The following is a 14815-nucleotide window of genomic DNA, read 5'->3' on the forward strand; positions in this document are numbered from 1 at the left end:
ATAATAATAATAATAATAATAATAATAATAATAATAATAATAATAATCTACAAGTGTTTTTATTTTCTATTAGTCCTATTTTTGTGATTAATTGTAGAATTTAAATTCTTTTAATTCTTCCTACCGACGTTCAATGTATTAAATAACAGATCTTTAAATTGTCTCTGCAATGTCGATCACAACGCCACGTGGGTGGTCATGAACCATAGTACAATGCGACGTCTATGCTCTATAAGTTCTCACCAGGCAATGACAGTTCGGTTAGGTGATGCAGGATATACAATCATGCCGCGACGACTTTAGTCTGCTGGATTGTGGCATTTGGCCTCTAATAGAGTGGATCGTATCTGCTTTTAAACCTGATAATGACCTTCATAATGCGTTGTGTTGTGTTTTTTTTTTTTTTTTCTAAATATCTGTAGTGTGTTTTCTACTTTAAGTATATGATGAAAATTATATACTTTCCTGTTTAAATTTTTTATACATAACTCTCCCTTTACAATAATGCGAATTTATTAGATTGCTTCATGTCCCTTGAATACTGACCAATCGACCTCTTCTCTGAAATGGAGCGAATATCAATACCTTTTTCCAAATCTAAGATACTAAATCTTCCCGATTGCGAATATTCTTCAAATTAATATACATGCTTGGAGTTTGAAGGTTTTTGCATCGGTATAGTCATTATGTTAAGATGAGGTGGTGATAAGGAGGTTCTGTAAAATCCATTTAGCTTCCATGTTATAAATTATTTTTTTAATTATACTTAAACAAATGTATCTTGCATTGTCTTGCTCTTGATTTTGTATCTTTCTAATTTTTTATGGGGTATCATTTATTTAATTTTATTGATACTACACGTTGTTGCTTTAGGCTGTGCATTCCATACACCGAAAAGTTCAAGTGATGTATACTATCAATATGGGTCGTCTCCATACATACAACTAGGGAAAACTTTTATTTATGTTTCTTCTATTTTCATATGATTAAAAAGCCAAATAAGAACGAAAATAATATGAGTATTGCAACAAAGTTATAAGTAAATAACGAAATCTTTGGTTTTTTTTTTTTTTTGCAGTAACGAAGTGATAGAATGACTCAAAGAGGGTGAAGTCGATAACAAAAGCGGGTACAAATATTAGTTATTTTTTTGAAATGGAGGAAATATTTTTTAAGGTGTTATATATCCCACCAAATAAAAAATTCAAATATTTCTTGTTTTGCAAATTAAAGGATTCAAATATTTCTTGTTTTGCAAATTAAAGATAGTCTTGATATTTGAGTCATCGCATTACTCACTGTATGAGACAAAAAGTTTGCCTTTTTTAAGAAAAAAACTACTCCACTAGTTTGTTCCTAAGCTGGAGATTTATTATTTCTTTATTGATTAGTCCACAATGTATTAGTTGCAGACTGCTAATATAAATAAAAAAATTGTGATTGATAGAGCAAATTGGCCAAGGTCTTGTTTTAATATATCAATGAGGTATATTTCTACATAATTTCATAATTGAGATTTGGGGAGTTATTATGTGGCTAAGTTTTGTTCTACATATATTTTATGTGGTGTCTAACGTAATTAATTTTTGTCCTACATAGCGTTCTATGTGTATTATGCTACATAAGATGTGTGTGTCTACTTATTCAACTTTATGCAAGTTTAAGTGTTGACTTGTATGCATCCAAAATTAGAGGTTATAAATGTGATTTAATGTCAAGTTAAAAGGGCAATGTTATGTATTATGCCAATCAAATTAGTTCATTACTGAAAGTTCATTTCGGAATATAGCTAGAAGGATTGAAGTTCAAGGTTCTCATCATAGTTCCTAAACTTTAAATTTTACCGTTACAATACTATATTTTAGCATTATTCTCTGACTTTCAAGGAGATGTAATTTCTCTTTATTTTAAATAAGGGTGTGACTATTTCTCGACTGCTTTGAACTGATTATCTTTAGCAAAGGGTCTATCGCAAACATCATCTCTACCTATGAGATAGCAGTAAGGTTTGTTTACGCTCTATCCTCCCTAGATCCTACTATGTGTATAAAGAACTACATTTTTTTTTCAAAGTGCACCTTTTTTTTTTTACAGAGACAAAGGACCATTTATGTTCAACATTATATTACAGGGACCTAAGTAAACCTACTATGTAAAGTTAAGGGACTGTTAGGGCTGATATCATTTCAGCCACTCAAATTTTATCTTGGTTAGGTACTCTAGCTTCTGTTCTTTACACATTTTTTTATTGATACTCATAATAGTCATTTCTTCTATCCTTTTTCTCAATATCTCTTTCAGTGATTTTGAAGCTGTATGATCCGCCATTGAAAGGTTAGTTCCTTAATTACTCTCTCATTTTATTAATGTATAATTTAGCTTTAGAGCAAAGACCTTATTAAAGTTTCCCTTAATAAGGTTAGTCGCTTATCAATGTATAATTTAGCTTTTTGTACTATGTATAGATATGTTGCTCAACTCCTCAAACGTAACGTTGATTACGTGTTGGATCCTTCAAAAGTTGAGCATTTTTTTTTTTAAGGATCTGATACGGATGTGACAACTTTTTAAAAGAGTCCCTGTGTTGGTTTTTTAGCTTTGAAATAAGAGAAATAACAGAGAAAGAGTTAGAGAGAAAAAGATACTGCAAATGTATTTTCAAGGGTAATTATTTTATTAATAACTCAAAAACATATATTTATAGCTAAATTTTTAACTATACTACAATTTAATTGGAATAACTAATTCTTATTCGAATAACAAAGGATAACAAAGGATTCTAATAATTTAAAACTACTAAAATTATTACTCCTATTTTATTTATGAGACATATCATGTCTTCAACACCCAGCAACATAGAAAACACTGCCTAAGTAAGCAAAGCAGAGTTTTGAACCACAATCTATTTTGCATTATTTTTTCACGTTAAATGAGCTAAAGCTACTGAGTTTGGGACTGAACTCACTGTTACCCTGTGATAGCTATGATTAAGGCAAATGCATTACCTGATCTTATTTAGTTTATGCGTGCCTTTTCTGCAAATTTGTGTATCTCGTTATTTGTAATACCATAGACCTCTTGCAAACCGCCGCTTTCAGGTCATAACTGCAAAGGAAAGACGTGAGAATGCAGTAGATATGGCTCATGCAAGTGTGGCTTCTCTTATGAGAACAATAGAATCGCTCTTGACATCCAGTTCGCCGATGCAATCTCTAATCTGTGATCACAAAGAAGAACTTTGCGCTCTTCGTGAAAAAGTTAGTTCCCTGGAAGTATTTCTCAAGAACTTTGAGAAAAACAATGTTTTTGGAGAAATGATGGATTTTGAAGTAGAGGTAAAAGAAGTTGCAAGTGCTGTTGAATACACAATTCAACTGAGACTAACAGAAACTGTACTGGGAGAAAATAAAAGCATCATAGGAATCATTGGCTCAATAATTTTCAAAGGAATCTCGAATATATGGACACGCCGAAAGTTCCGTAAAAGCCTACAACAATTAGCAAAGGACATTGATCATGTCTGGAAAGAGTCAACAAAGATTCAAGATAAAGGCAAACAAGTATCAAAGGAATCATTGGTTCATGATTTTTCGAGTTCAACAAATGATATTCTGAATGTTAACAATAATATGGTTGGACGTGATGATCAAATGAAACGATTGTTAGAAGATCTGACTGGAAGCTACTCTGGTGAACCCAAAGTCATCCCGATTGTCGGGATGGGAGGCATAGGTAAAACAACCTTGGCAAAAGAAGTTTACAATCATGAATCAATTCTACGTCGTTTTGATGTTCGCGCCTGGGCTACTGTATCTCAACCGCACAACATAAAGGAAATTTTGCTGAGCCTTCTGCAATCGACGATCAAAATGGATGACACGGTTAAGACAAAAGGTGAAGCAGAGCTAGAAGACATGCTGCAGAAAAGTTTAAAGAAAAAGAGGTACTTAATTGTCTTGGATGATATCTGGAGCTGTGAAGTGTGGGATGGCGTGAGACGATGCTTTCCAACTGAAGACAATGCAGGGAGTCGAATATTGTTGACTACCCGTAACAACGAAGTAGCTCGTGATGCTGATACAGAGAATCTTTCTATGCAGATGAACTTCATGGATCAAGATGAGAGTTGGAACCTTTTTAAAAGTGCAGCATTTTCAAATGAAGCGTTGTCATTTGAGTTTGAGACTATTGGGAAGAAAATCACAGAGAAATGTCACGGGTTACCACTAACTATTGTCGTGGTTGCTGGACTTCTGAAATCTAAAAGGGCAATAGAAGATTGGGAAAGTGTTTCCAAAGATGTCACTTCATTCATCACAAATGATCCTGATGAACATTGTTCACGTGTGCTTGGGTTGAGTTACAATCACTTGACTAGCGATCTAAAAGCATGTCTTCTGCAGTTCGGAGTTTTTGAAGAAGACAGTGAGATACCAGCGAAGAAATTGATGAAAACATGGATGGCTGAGGGGTTCCTGAAGTTGGAAAATGACTTGGAAGGAGAGGCTGAGAAGTGTTTGCAAGAGCTTATCGATAGATGTCTAGTCCTCGTCTGCAAGAAAAGTCTAGATGGAACAAAAATTAGATCATGTAAGGTTCATGATCTAATATATGACCTGTGCGTGAGAGAAATTCAAAGGGAGAACATTTTTATCATGAACGACATTGTGCTTAGCGCATCAGATTCAGAATCTCTATATGTCAGTATGCAAAAAATGCTGCCCTTTAAACGCGTGACTGGTGATGAAATTGATTATTGTCCCCATGGTCTTTATAGGGCTCTTCTTACCCCTGTACATTGTCAGTTGAGAGATAATGACAACAACGATCTTTTGAAACGAACCCATTCTATTTTCTCTTTTCATCTTGAGGATTCATATTATTATATTCTCAAATCAGAGCTTATTCATTTCAAATTACTCAAAGTCTTGGAGTTGAGACACATAGAGATTGATAGTTTCCCTCTACAGATACTAAACCTCATCTGGTTGAGGTACCTATCATTGCTCTGCCGTAACAATTTAGACATACCTCCAGAAATTTGCAGGTTATGGAATCTGCAGACATTCATTGTTCATTCCAGGCTTAGTCAATTAGTTAAAATAACTTGTCCAGAGGAAATTTGGAAACTAATCCAATTAAGGCATCTCAAACTCCCAAGATTTTATTTGCCAGATTGCCCGAGTGGATCTGTTGACAAAGAAAGGCACTTGGATTTTTCAAAGTTACAAACTATTTCTTACTTGTCTACACATTGCACGAAGGAGGTTATTATGGGGATTCAGAATGTCAAGGAATTAGGAATCAGTGGAGGAAATACGATGGACTCTAATGGTCTTCTCAACAATCTTGTCCATCTGCAGAAACTTGAAACATTGAGTTTTATATTTTGCTTTGCCCATTTTCCAGCAAGTGCAAAAGCTTTTCCAGCAACGCTCAAGAAGCTGAAGCTAAGACGTACTTCATTAAGTTGGTCAAACTTGGACATCATAGCTGTGTTGCCTAACCTTGAGGTGCTGAAGCTGATGTGCTTTGCTTCTTGTGGCGAAGAATGGTATCCAAATGTCAGGGGATTTACTCGATTGAAGATTTTGTTAATTGAAGATCGTTTTCTCAAGTACTGGAAAGCCACTGATGACAATTTTCCTGTCCTTGAGCACCTTGTGCTTAAAAAATGCAGATATTTGAAAGAGATACCCCTTGAGTTTGCAGAAATCCACACACTACAACTGATTGAGCTAAAAAGTTGTCTTCCCGAACTTGGGGAATCTGCTGCAAGAATTCAACAAGAACAAGAAGCGCTTGGAAACAACCCCGTGGGCGTTCGTATCTCCTATCCATGTAAGTATATAGTATTTGCGATCGAACTCGCGCAGTAGGCTAAAGGAAGCGCCCAAGAAGAGCAAATAACACCACTGGGCTATCTAAGTGCCTTGTTTCATGTGGTTCAACATTAATATACGTACATAAATGTACATTTTCTACCTTATATATATACAACGTAATTTTTTTACCGAGGGGGTTCGAGTGAACCCCATGGCAACCACGTAGGTCTGCTCCTGCATTAATTTAATAACATTTTAATAACATTAATTTAATAACATTTTAATTACGTTAATTTGATAACGTTAATTTAATATACTACTACTATCCTTAATAACATTAATTCAATAATGTTTTATTAAAATTATAATTTTTTTTATTATTAGTATAGTTTCATCTTTAATTTAATATTTAAATAAATAATATTTAGATATATTATATAACTTAAATTCGCTCTCTGCTTTATAATATATACATACCCGTGCGATTTTTTCGTATAAGGCTGACCCACCTAATTAATAAATCTTCAATATTAGATGTCATTTTAATTTTTGAGTCGAAAATAATGAAAAAATAATAGTGAAAAGTCATTTAAAGATCATATTTGTGCAGTTTTGAATAGTTAAAAGTTATATTTGTGCATTGTCAAAGTTTGGGGTCATGTTTATGTATTATGCCCTTAGATTTTAAGCTGGACACACCTAGTTTTGCGTGTTGAACACGCATTTTGCCATGTAGCATTGGAGGTCATATTTGTACAGTTTTGAATAGTTAAAGGTCATATTTGTGCACTGTTAAAGTTTAAAGTCAAAGTTATAATTTGGTGTCAAGTTTAGAATCATATTTATGTATTATCTCATTACTCTAACATATATATATATATATATATATATATAAATCACTTGTTACTTTCAAGATTATATATATATATATATATATATATATATAATCACTTGTTACTTTCAAGATTAGTGTCAGAAATCTTTTATAAGTACATAAATAATTCAGGGATATCTCTATATAATCGTCTTTTAGCATCTTTTAAACAAATATACAATGATGTACTGATGATCTAAATGTTCTTGATATATCTCGACTTTAATTGACATGATTTGATCGTAAATGGGAGATTTTATATTTCTAATTTGTGTTGCTTTGTTATAGTATAACACACAAGAATGAGAAGGCTCGAGCATAGCTTTTGGAAAAAAGTAGACAAGGAGAGGACGAGCAACAAGAGCATTCAATATGGGGAGTTTGATTCGAAAAGTTTATGTTGTAGTGTCTTCTAGCTTGTTAATTCTTATTGTGCTGTACTTTTCCTCCTCCCATGGAATAATTTATATTATGAGATCTGGATGATGATTTAGTTTAGACTTCAGTTTCTTGGTTTAATATAGTTCTCTTTCTTAATATGTTGATTGAAAGACGACGACAACAACAACATACTCAGTTTATTCCCTCATAGTGGGGTATGGGGAGGGTAGAGTGTACACAGATCATACCACTACCACATGAGAAGTAGGGAGGCTGTTTCCGATAGACTCCTGGCTTAGGATCGATAACAGTATAACAAACACAAAAGATAAGTGCATATAAACTAGTATGGTACGCAAGACAAACCAACAGTATAACAAACACCAAAGATAAGTGCATATAAATTATTACGGTATGCAAAATAAACTACCACAGCTAGCCACGAACAAGAAACTCCAGACACAGAGTAGCGCTCCCCAACTATTACCGATGCACTCCCACCCCCTGACCCTCTACTCTAATCTGTGTCCTCCACACCTTCCTATCACGGGTTATGTCCTCCGTAAGCTGAAATTGCTCCATATCATGCCTAATCACCTCCCTCCAATATTTTTTCGGTCCACCTCTACCCCGCTTAAAACCATCCACAGCAAGTGTCTCACACCTCCGCACTGGAGTATCGGAGCCCTTCCGCATCATCTTCCTGAACTAACATAACCTCGCTTCTCGCATCTTGTCCTCCACCGAGGCAACTCCCACCTTCTCCCTGATAATCTCATTCTTCACCCTATCTTTCCTGGTATGCCCACACATCCATCGCAACATTCTCATCTCCGCTAATATGGGAGTTCTATATTGGCTAACACTCCGCTCTATACAACAAGGCCAGCCGGACTACCTCTCTGTAGAACTTACCTTTAAGCTTCGGGGGCACCTTCTTATCACACAGAACTCCTGAAGTGAGCGTCCATTTTAACCACCCTTCCCCAATACGATGCGTGACATCCCCATCAATCTCACCATTGCCCTGAATCATAGACCCCAAATACTTGAAACTTTCCTTCTTATGAATGGTCTGAGAGTCTAGCTTCACAACCACTCCAGCCTCCTGCGACACATCACTGAACTTACACTCCAAGTACTCCGTCTTAGTTCTACTTAACCGAAATCCTTTAGACTCAAGCGTCTGTCTCCGAATCTTCAACTTATCATTTACTCTATCCCGAGTCTCATCAATCAGTACCACATCATCTGTAAATAACATACACCAAGGCATTCCCCTTGAATATGTCGCATCAAAACATCCATCACCAAGAAAAATAAAAATGGGCTAAGAGTCGATTCCTGGTACAACCCTATCAAAACTGGAAAGTACTCTGAATCTCCACCTACGATCCTCATACGAGCCTTCGCACCATCATACATATCCTGGATCCACCTAGTGTACGCCACGGGCATCCCTCTAGCCTCCAAGCACCTCCACAGAATCTCCCTGAGAACTCTGTCATATGCCTTCTCAAGATCACTTAATACCATGTGTAAGTCCTTTTTCCTCTCCTGATACTGCTACTTAAAAATAAATGGGAAAAGGCTCAAATATGCCACTGAACTATCAGAAATGGCTCATTTATGCCATCCGTTAAAAGTTGGGCTCATTCATGCCATCGCCGTTACAAAACTAGCTCATCCATGCCATTACTTTTAACAACCGATTTTTAGAAAATAGCTTTGCCACATGGCGGCATATTAGAGGTCCATGTCATTTTTGATATTTTTTTTATTTTAATTTTTTTCAAAATTAATTTTTTCATTAAAAAGAATCCACCCAACTTTTTGATCCATTAAAAATTAGTTTGATCTATGCATTTAAAATTTGAGATTATTTGTATATTGCCCCATATCAATCGTTTTTTTTCTTTTCTGGCTTTCCTGTGTGAATCTGTTCACAATACGGATCAATAATATGATCATCTCCCTTTGAACTACGTTTTACTTGATTAATTACTGTTAGTGAGTTAATTTTGAGATTATTTGTGTATCGCCTCATATCATCCAAGTATTTCTAGTTACCAAGCTCATCGACTTTTCTTTTGGTTGTATGAGGCGTAAAATTGTGGTCAAATATAGTAAATTGATCCATAGACAAGCAAAGACAATAAGACAATACATCTCATGCCGTCACTCTATCATCCTCATACCCATCCTGCAAAAATTTCAGTACAATGGCGTTGATATCAATTATTGTGCTAATTAATTACCATAAAATACTTTTAATATTTTATGATATCATTCGCTTTGAACCAAATTGACATTTTTTTTCAAGAGACCTTAAATATCCGACATTTTATAAATAATTTCATTTCTTTTTTACTTTTCACGTGGGACATTGTTCTCTCAAACACTCATTATACTGCTTCCTTTCATCTTTTTTAATATGTCGTTTAATGTTTTGACACAATCATATATTAAGATAATTGTTTGACAATCAACATTAATCATTGGAGGTAGAATATTTGTCTAAATTATAATTATATTTTTCTTAAATTACAATTTGATTTAATGATATAGTTACATAAAAATTGGTGAGACGTCATAGTTTTATATCCTTATATACTTAATTTTAAGTGGTCCAATCCTAATTAGAAATTGAATTAAAATAATATATAAGCCACACATGCAAGTTACAACTCATAAGTATTATGTATGTATAGTCTTTATCATTTCATTATATACTTAATTCAATGAATTGATTAATTCCAAAATTTTATTGTTCTTTTCTCTTTAATGAAATAAAATATCTAAGAAGAAAGAATAAAATGAAGATGACATGGAATTGGTATAATTTAGTCTAAGGCCAATTGACATATATAAAAACAAAAGTAAATTCAATAAATTTTTTATAAGTTAGATAACATGGGAGTATATATTTCTGTGGGGGTATAAAATAAATTAATGTGTATATGTTCATTGATTTCTTCATATATATTTTTATGTTATTTTAAAATCTTTTAATGAAAATTTTGACTCTACTATTAACCTAATCGTCATAGATCAAACTAATTTTTAATGGATAAAAAATTTTTTAAAAAAAAAATTTAAAAAATTAAAAAAATGACGTGAACCTCTAATATGCTGCCACATGGCAAAGTTGTTTTCTTAAAACCAGTTGTTAAAAGTAATGGCATGAATGGGCCAGTTTTGTAACAGCGATGGCATGAATGAGCCTAACTTTTAACGGATGACATAAATGAGCCATTTCTGATAGTTCAATGACATATTTGAGCCTTTTCCCAAAATAAATTTATCAACTGGAATTTGCAAAGATTCATCATTCAAGGGAGTTCCCTAAATATCTGTAAGGGTTCATCTTTCGGGGGATTTCCCATTTCCTATTGATATATTAAGGTTCCTAAGTGACATACTATTCAAAGTTGTGTGTCAGATCCTTCAAAAGTGGTGTATTTTTTTAGGATTAGACACATGTGTGACAACCTTTTTAAAGAGTTCCAGCAACATATATATATATATATAGAGAGAGAGAGTACAAGTCTCTATATTTGGGATAAAAACATTACTAAGCAAAGCGGAGCCAGGATATTTAATCTATGGGTTCTGAACCGTAATCTTTTTTTGGGAGTTAAATATTTTCACAAACTAAATAAGATAAAGCTAGTGAGTTTTGCCAAATACATTGAATCCCTTCCTCGAGAAAGAGTGAACCCGACCACTTCATGCTGAAGGTCATACTGATCTACGAACCACCCTTCTCTTTGATTTGTCCTTCTTGATCCCTCTTTAGACTTTCAACAATAGTTTAGGTAGCATTAAGGCTGGCTCTATCCCTGTCAGTAAGGACCATTTAGCACCGGCATAGCAACTGCAGAATGCAGTGCGACTCGTTGGCTGCTCTGCGACAGTGATTAACAAGAATATTGCCTTACAAGCTCATTTGTTGCATCTCCCTCATGTATTGTTATATCAGCTGAAATTCTAATTCACTTCTTGATTATTTATGTGATGAGATAAAGAAATGGACCTTAGGCCTAACTCAACCCCAAAGCTAGCTGAAGAGGATTCCCGGAGATCATATAAAGAGGCAAATGCTCCTTAACCATGATAAAGACTAATAACTTGCCTGATTGGCTTCAAGCAATGTGTAACTTCCAAGGAGATGTGATCTATTTTGTATTGTAACAATATTTTTGAGTTGAAAGAGTTTTTAATAATATTACTCAGTTGGCAATTGCTAAATTTTTGAGTTCACAATGGTAAACACGATCGCACACTCATTTTATTTGGTAACGTTTTTATTGAATGAACGGAAATGTGCATTTATATGGTGATCTTCTCGTGTTTCTTTTTACTGTTGATGTTCCGTTAGAGGTACTTTTTACTGTTTGTAAATGAAGCATTACCATCTGAATTGAATTTGAGACTACCGGGGAGCAGATTATAGACAAATGTCATCTTGGTTGTTGGGATCTTTTCAAAATCTAAAGACATTGGAAGATTCTAAAGATGTTGCTGAAGATGTCAAGTCATTTGCAACAGATGATCCTGATGAACAACGACGTTTACATGTCTAAATCTATCTAGAATTCAATTAATAAAGTGGGAAATTGTCTGAAAACTGATGGATTTTGATATTTTGAAGAGCCTTAAATGACTGGAAAATTGATATAGTAGCTGAAACTGTTGTGAAAACGAGAGAGCCTTACAAAATTTCAGATATACCAGACAAACCAAGATGGTTACTGGAATCTGCCTTATAAGAGATGTTGTACTTGCGTATGTCATATCTATTCCGCTGCTTCCAAATGCAATTAGGAATTGAAAGCTGCAAGTTGTAGGAGGCCAATAGTGTTACAATAACATGATTCGACAAGTTACTAAAAGAACAACAACAAAAAAAAATGCCTATGTAATCGTATAAAGTAGGGTTTGGTGAGGACAGATCAGTGTCGAGACTGTTCCAATAGACAAAGTTGCAAAAAGAGTTGAGGTAAAAACTAAGATATCAGGCAATTGAATGGCTTCCAATTGAAGGAGGATTTATAGGTTGAAGTTTTTGCTAATTGAAGGTACAAATCTCGAATACTGGAAAGCCACAGAAGATCATTTTCCTGCTCTTGAGCATCTGGTGATCAGACATTGCCTCCATTTGGACAAGATCCCTATTAAGTTTGCACATATTTACTCGCAACAACTAATCGAGTTACAGAAGGGTAGTGCAAAACTCGTGGCTTCTGCTGGACGAATTCAAGAAGAGCAAGAATCTCTGGGAAGCAAAGGTGTAAACATTCGTTCTTTACAACGATCCAGGTGAGTACAATAATTTCCTTTGAAATTTCAAAGAATTTTGAAGTTTATAGCTGACCCTTTATGTTCTTTTTGCTACAGCTGAATGTAAACTTAGTCGAAGTGATTCTGATTCCGACTAAAGTTTGCTAAGGATTGAAGACTTCAGATGCTATGAACTGCGTTCTGGATTTGTTGATACAAGTCAAATGGCCTCCTTAGCTTTTGATGACGTCATTGGAGGCCAACACCTAAAGGCTCAACACTTGATCGCCCCGAGAGCACAAGGATATGCAAGGAAGGCCCATTTTGAGCATGACTTAAAGAAACCCCGCGTGTGGAAAGTTGCTTGGATGCATACATTGTTGGTAACCCGAGAACCACAAGCCTTGAAGTATAAACCATCCTAGATTTTGAGAGAATTGAAGAGGCGCCATTCATTCAAGTCAAACGCACCTTGGCAATATCAAAGAAATACTCCACGAGAACCACAAGCGTTGAAGTCTATTAACTAGAATTACCTTTTAGAGCTGTCACCTCATCTGAGTGTAATCTTTGTGTTTCCTCCAAAGTATTCTTCAGAATATCAAAGAAATACTCCACGGGAACACCTCCATAGGTCAACAGAGAAATAAGAGTTCTTGATAGATAAGTATTCCTACAGATAAGTATTCCTAGGCTTAAAAGTGAAAGACGAACATAAGAGGTGTCAGTTGCAACAGGTAAGCCCACAGGGACATATATACCTGAAATTTCTGTAGCCGCATATATTTTAATAGAACTTCGGTAATACAGAGATAGCATGGAAAATTCTTTCTAAGAACAATCATTAGAAGGGAGATATGTCCATCTTTTAGAGCCTGTCGAATAGGCATGTTGATCCTGAATCTTAGTGGTAGACCTTTTTGCTATTTTAACACTACGAAAATCTCACTAAACAATATATGTTCCCTCACGATCCTACTGGCAGAGGATATGATCAGATTGGTTAATTCTCCCTTACGAAATAAAAATGCATACTCAATTTCATACCATAATAATATGGTTTCTCTAACCTCTGGTATGATTTTACTGTTGTTTACAAAACTACTGAAAATGCATAATACCAATTTTTTCCTCATATATGCACATGTATATACAGCTCTCAGGGTTCAAAAAATAGGCTTAACAGCGATATTTCTAAAATAAAACTGAAAGGGTCATGAAAGTAGCAATTTCATGGACAAACAGAGATTCCTACAACGAATTTTCTTTCTTTCTATTAACTGAAATATTGGATTAACTAAAAAGCGCCAAATACCTGGGTGTATTTATTTCCAACGATTTAAATATTTGAGCTCTTGACAGCCTTGGATCTGCCTCGACCTTGATCATTGAGGGCCTAATCTGAATTGTGCGCCGTGGCAGCTAATATTTAAGAACAAGACGTTGTACCCATCAGGAAGTTGATTTGGAATCAGAGAAACTAAATAAATAAAAGGGTAAAAGCTTCTTCAATATGCCGTCAGAGAGAACTATGCAATAAGTTTAAGATTAAATGGCACGGAGTATGGTCTATGGTGCTTAGAGGAAATCAGTACCTTTCTATTGACTAGAAGGGTTCCTTTTACAGCAAGACCATTGTAGAATAGCCGGCATTGCATCAACAGAGGCTAGAAAGACAAAGAGAAGCATGAAAACTGGACAGGTAAGAATCAAGCTGACCATTTTAGTGATAAAAAATTCCAGCAACTTGGATTCTGAATCGATTAGTAAACATCAAAAAACATTTACCGGCTCCCCACTCTGAAATTCCGCCTCTCCCGACTTGGATGAATTCTCTCCAAGTTTGACACCATTGGGATATCTCTGAAATGGTTGGTTCAAATTTTAATGGAAAGTTCTTAAAGGGAGACGAATGGAAACTGATACAAAGAACCGAACGACAAATCTGTCAGAGAGTTTACATTAGTATAAGCATGCAACAGACTGAAGAAAGACGGTTTCTTGTGCACTGCCTGCAGCTAAAGAAAAATAAGGAAATAAAAGAATCCGAATGTCACGACCCGAACCGAGGCCCTGGTCGTGACGAGTATTCCGAACCATAAAGGCCCGGAACACCCCTATCTGTCTGGTAATCATGCACATGACCTATATGACAATGGAAATGCGGAAGATACACAATATAACGGAAACATGGTCAAGAATCATATGAAAACAATATAACGGATACACAATATAACCCCACATACCTCTATTTAAGAAATTGAGGGATGATCCTTGAAGCCTACGATGTGGGGATTCCAAATCTCCAATTATCTTCCAAAACCCACAGTTGAATCTTGAGTTATTTGGGATTTTTGTTTGAAACCCTAAGGGGTGTTCTTGATAGAAAATTTGAGAAAAGGATTATATGTTGATGAATTGGGGGCTAAATCTGGTGTTAGAGACGAAATTT

At 35.0% G+C, this 14815-nt stretch overlaps 2 protein-coding genes across 14 annotated transcripts; one reads left to right on the forward strand and one right to left on the reverse strand.

The window, feature by feature from the left end:
- Window positions 1-1916: 1916 nt before the first annotated feature.
- On the forward strand, window positions 1917-7197 carry LOC107841000 (putative late blight resistance protein homolog R1B-16). 3 transcript variants are annotated; one of them, XM_047396562.1, is made up of 3 exons: window positions 2183-2333; window positions 3091-5841; window positions 6988-7197. In XM_047396562.1, the coding sequence occupies exons 2-3, from the start codon at window positions 3138-3140 to the stop codon at window positions 6990-6992; spliced, it is 2709 nt and encodes a 902-aa protein (XP_047252518.1). In that variant the 5' UTR covers window positions 2183-2333; window positions 3091-3137; the 3' UTR covers window positions 6993-7197. The 3 variants fall into 3 exon arrangements, 2 of the variants coding, with proteins under 2 accessions (XP_047252518.1, XP_047252517.1); XM_047396561.1 differs by having other exon boundaries at window positions 2186-2334; window positions 3099-5841; XR_007044623.1 differs by lacking the exon at window positions 3091-5841 and having other exon boundaries at window positions 1917-2334.
- A 5162-nt stretch (window positions 7198-12359) lies between these two features.
- LOC107841137 (probable RNA-dependent RNA polymerase 3) lies at window positions 12360-14775 on the reverse strand. 11 transcript variants are annotated; one of them, XR_007044626.1, is made up of 7 exons: window positions 14610-14775; window positions 14325-14381; window positions 14152-14226; window positions 13959-14030; window positions 13679-13785; window positions 12900-12989; window positions 12360-12784 (listed from the first exon to the last, which is right to left on the reverse strand). XR_007044626.1 is itself a non-coding variant. In XM_047396567.1 (7 exons), exons 4-7 carry the CDS (start codon window positions 14019-14021, stop codon window positions 12699-12701), a joined length of 393 nt encoding a protein of 130 aa, XP_047252523.1. In that variant the 5' UTR covers window positions 14022-14030; window positions 14152-14226; window positions 14325-14375; window positions 14610-14772; the 3' UTR covers window positions 12360-12698. The 11 variants fall into 11 exon arrangements, 7 of the variants coding, with proteins under 7 accessions (XP_047252523.1, XP_047252519.1, XP_047252520.1 ...); XR_007044625.1 differs by having other exon boundaries at window positions 14325-14375; window positions 14610-14772; XM_047396567.1 differs by having other exon boundaries at window positions 12900-13036; window positions 14325-14375; window positions 14610-14772.
- Window positions 14776-14815: the final 40 nt, after the last annotated feature.

Source organism: Capsicum annuum, chromosome 9 (genome assembly GCF_002878395.1).
Source record: "Capsicum annuum cultivar UCD-10X-F1 chromosome 9, UCD10Xv1.1, whole genome shotgun sequence".
NCBI classification, from domain to species: Eukaryota; Viridiplantae; Streptophyta; class Magnoliopsida; order Solanales; family Solanaceae; genus Capsicum; species Capsicum annuum.

Coding starts and splice junctions, on each gene's coding strand:
- LOC107841137 (XM_047396563.1), bottom strand. CDS start 14,021: ATGCAATGCCGGCTATTCTACAATGGTCTTGCTGTAAAAGGAACCCTT. Junction 13,058..13,678: donor TTGGAAATAAATACACCCAG/GTATTTGGCGCT, acceptor TTCACTTTTAAG/CCTAGGAATACTTATCTGTA. Junction 12,785..12,899: donor TGAGGTGACAGCTCTAAAAG/GTAATTCTAGTT, acceptor CTCAAAATCTAG/GATGGTTTATACTTCAAGGC.
- LOC107841000 (XM_047396562.1), top strand. CDS start 3,138: ATGGCTCATGCAAGTGTGGCTTCTCTTATGAGAACAATAGAATCGCTC.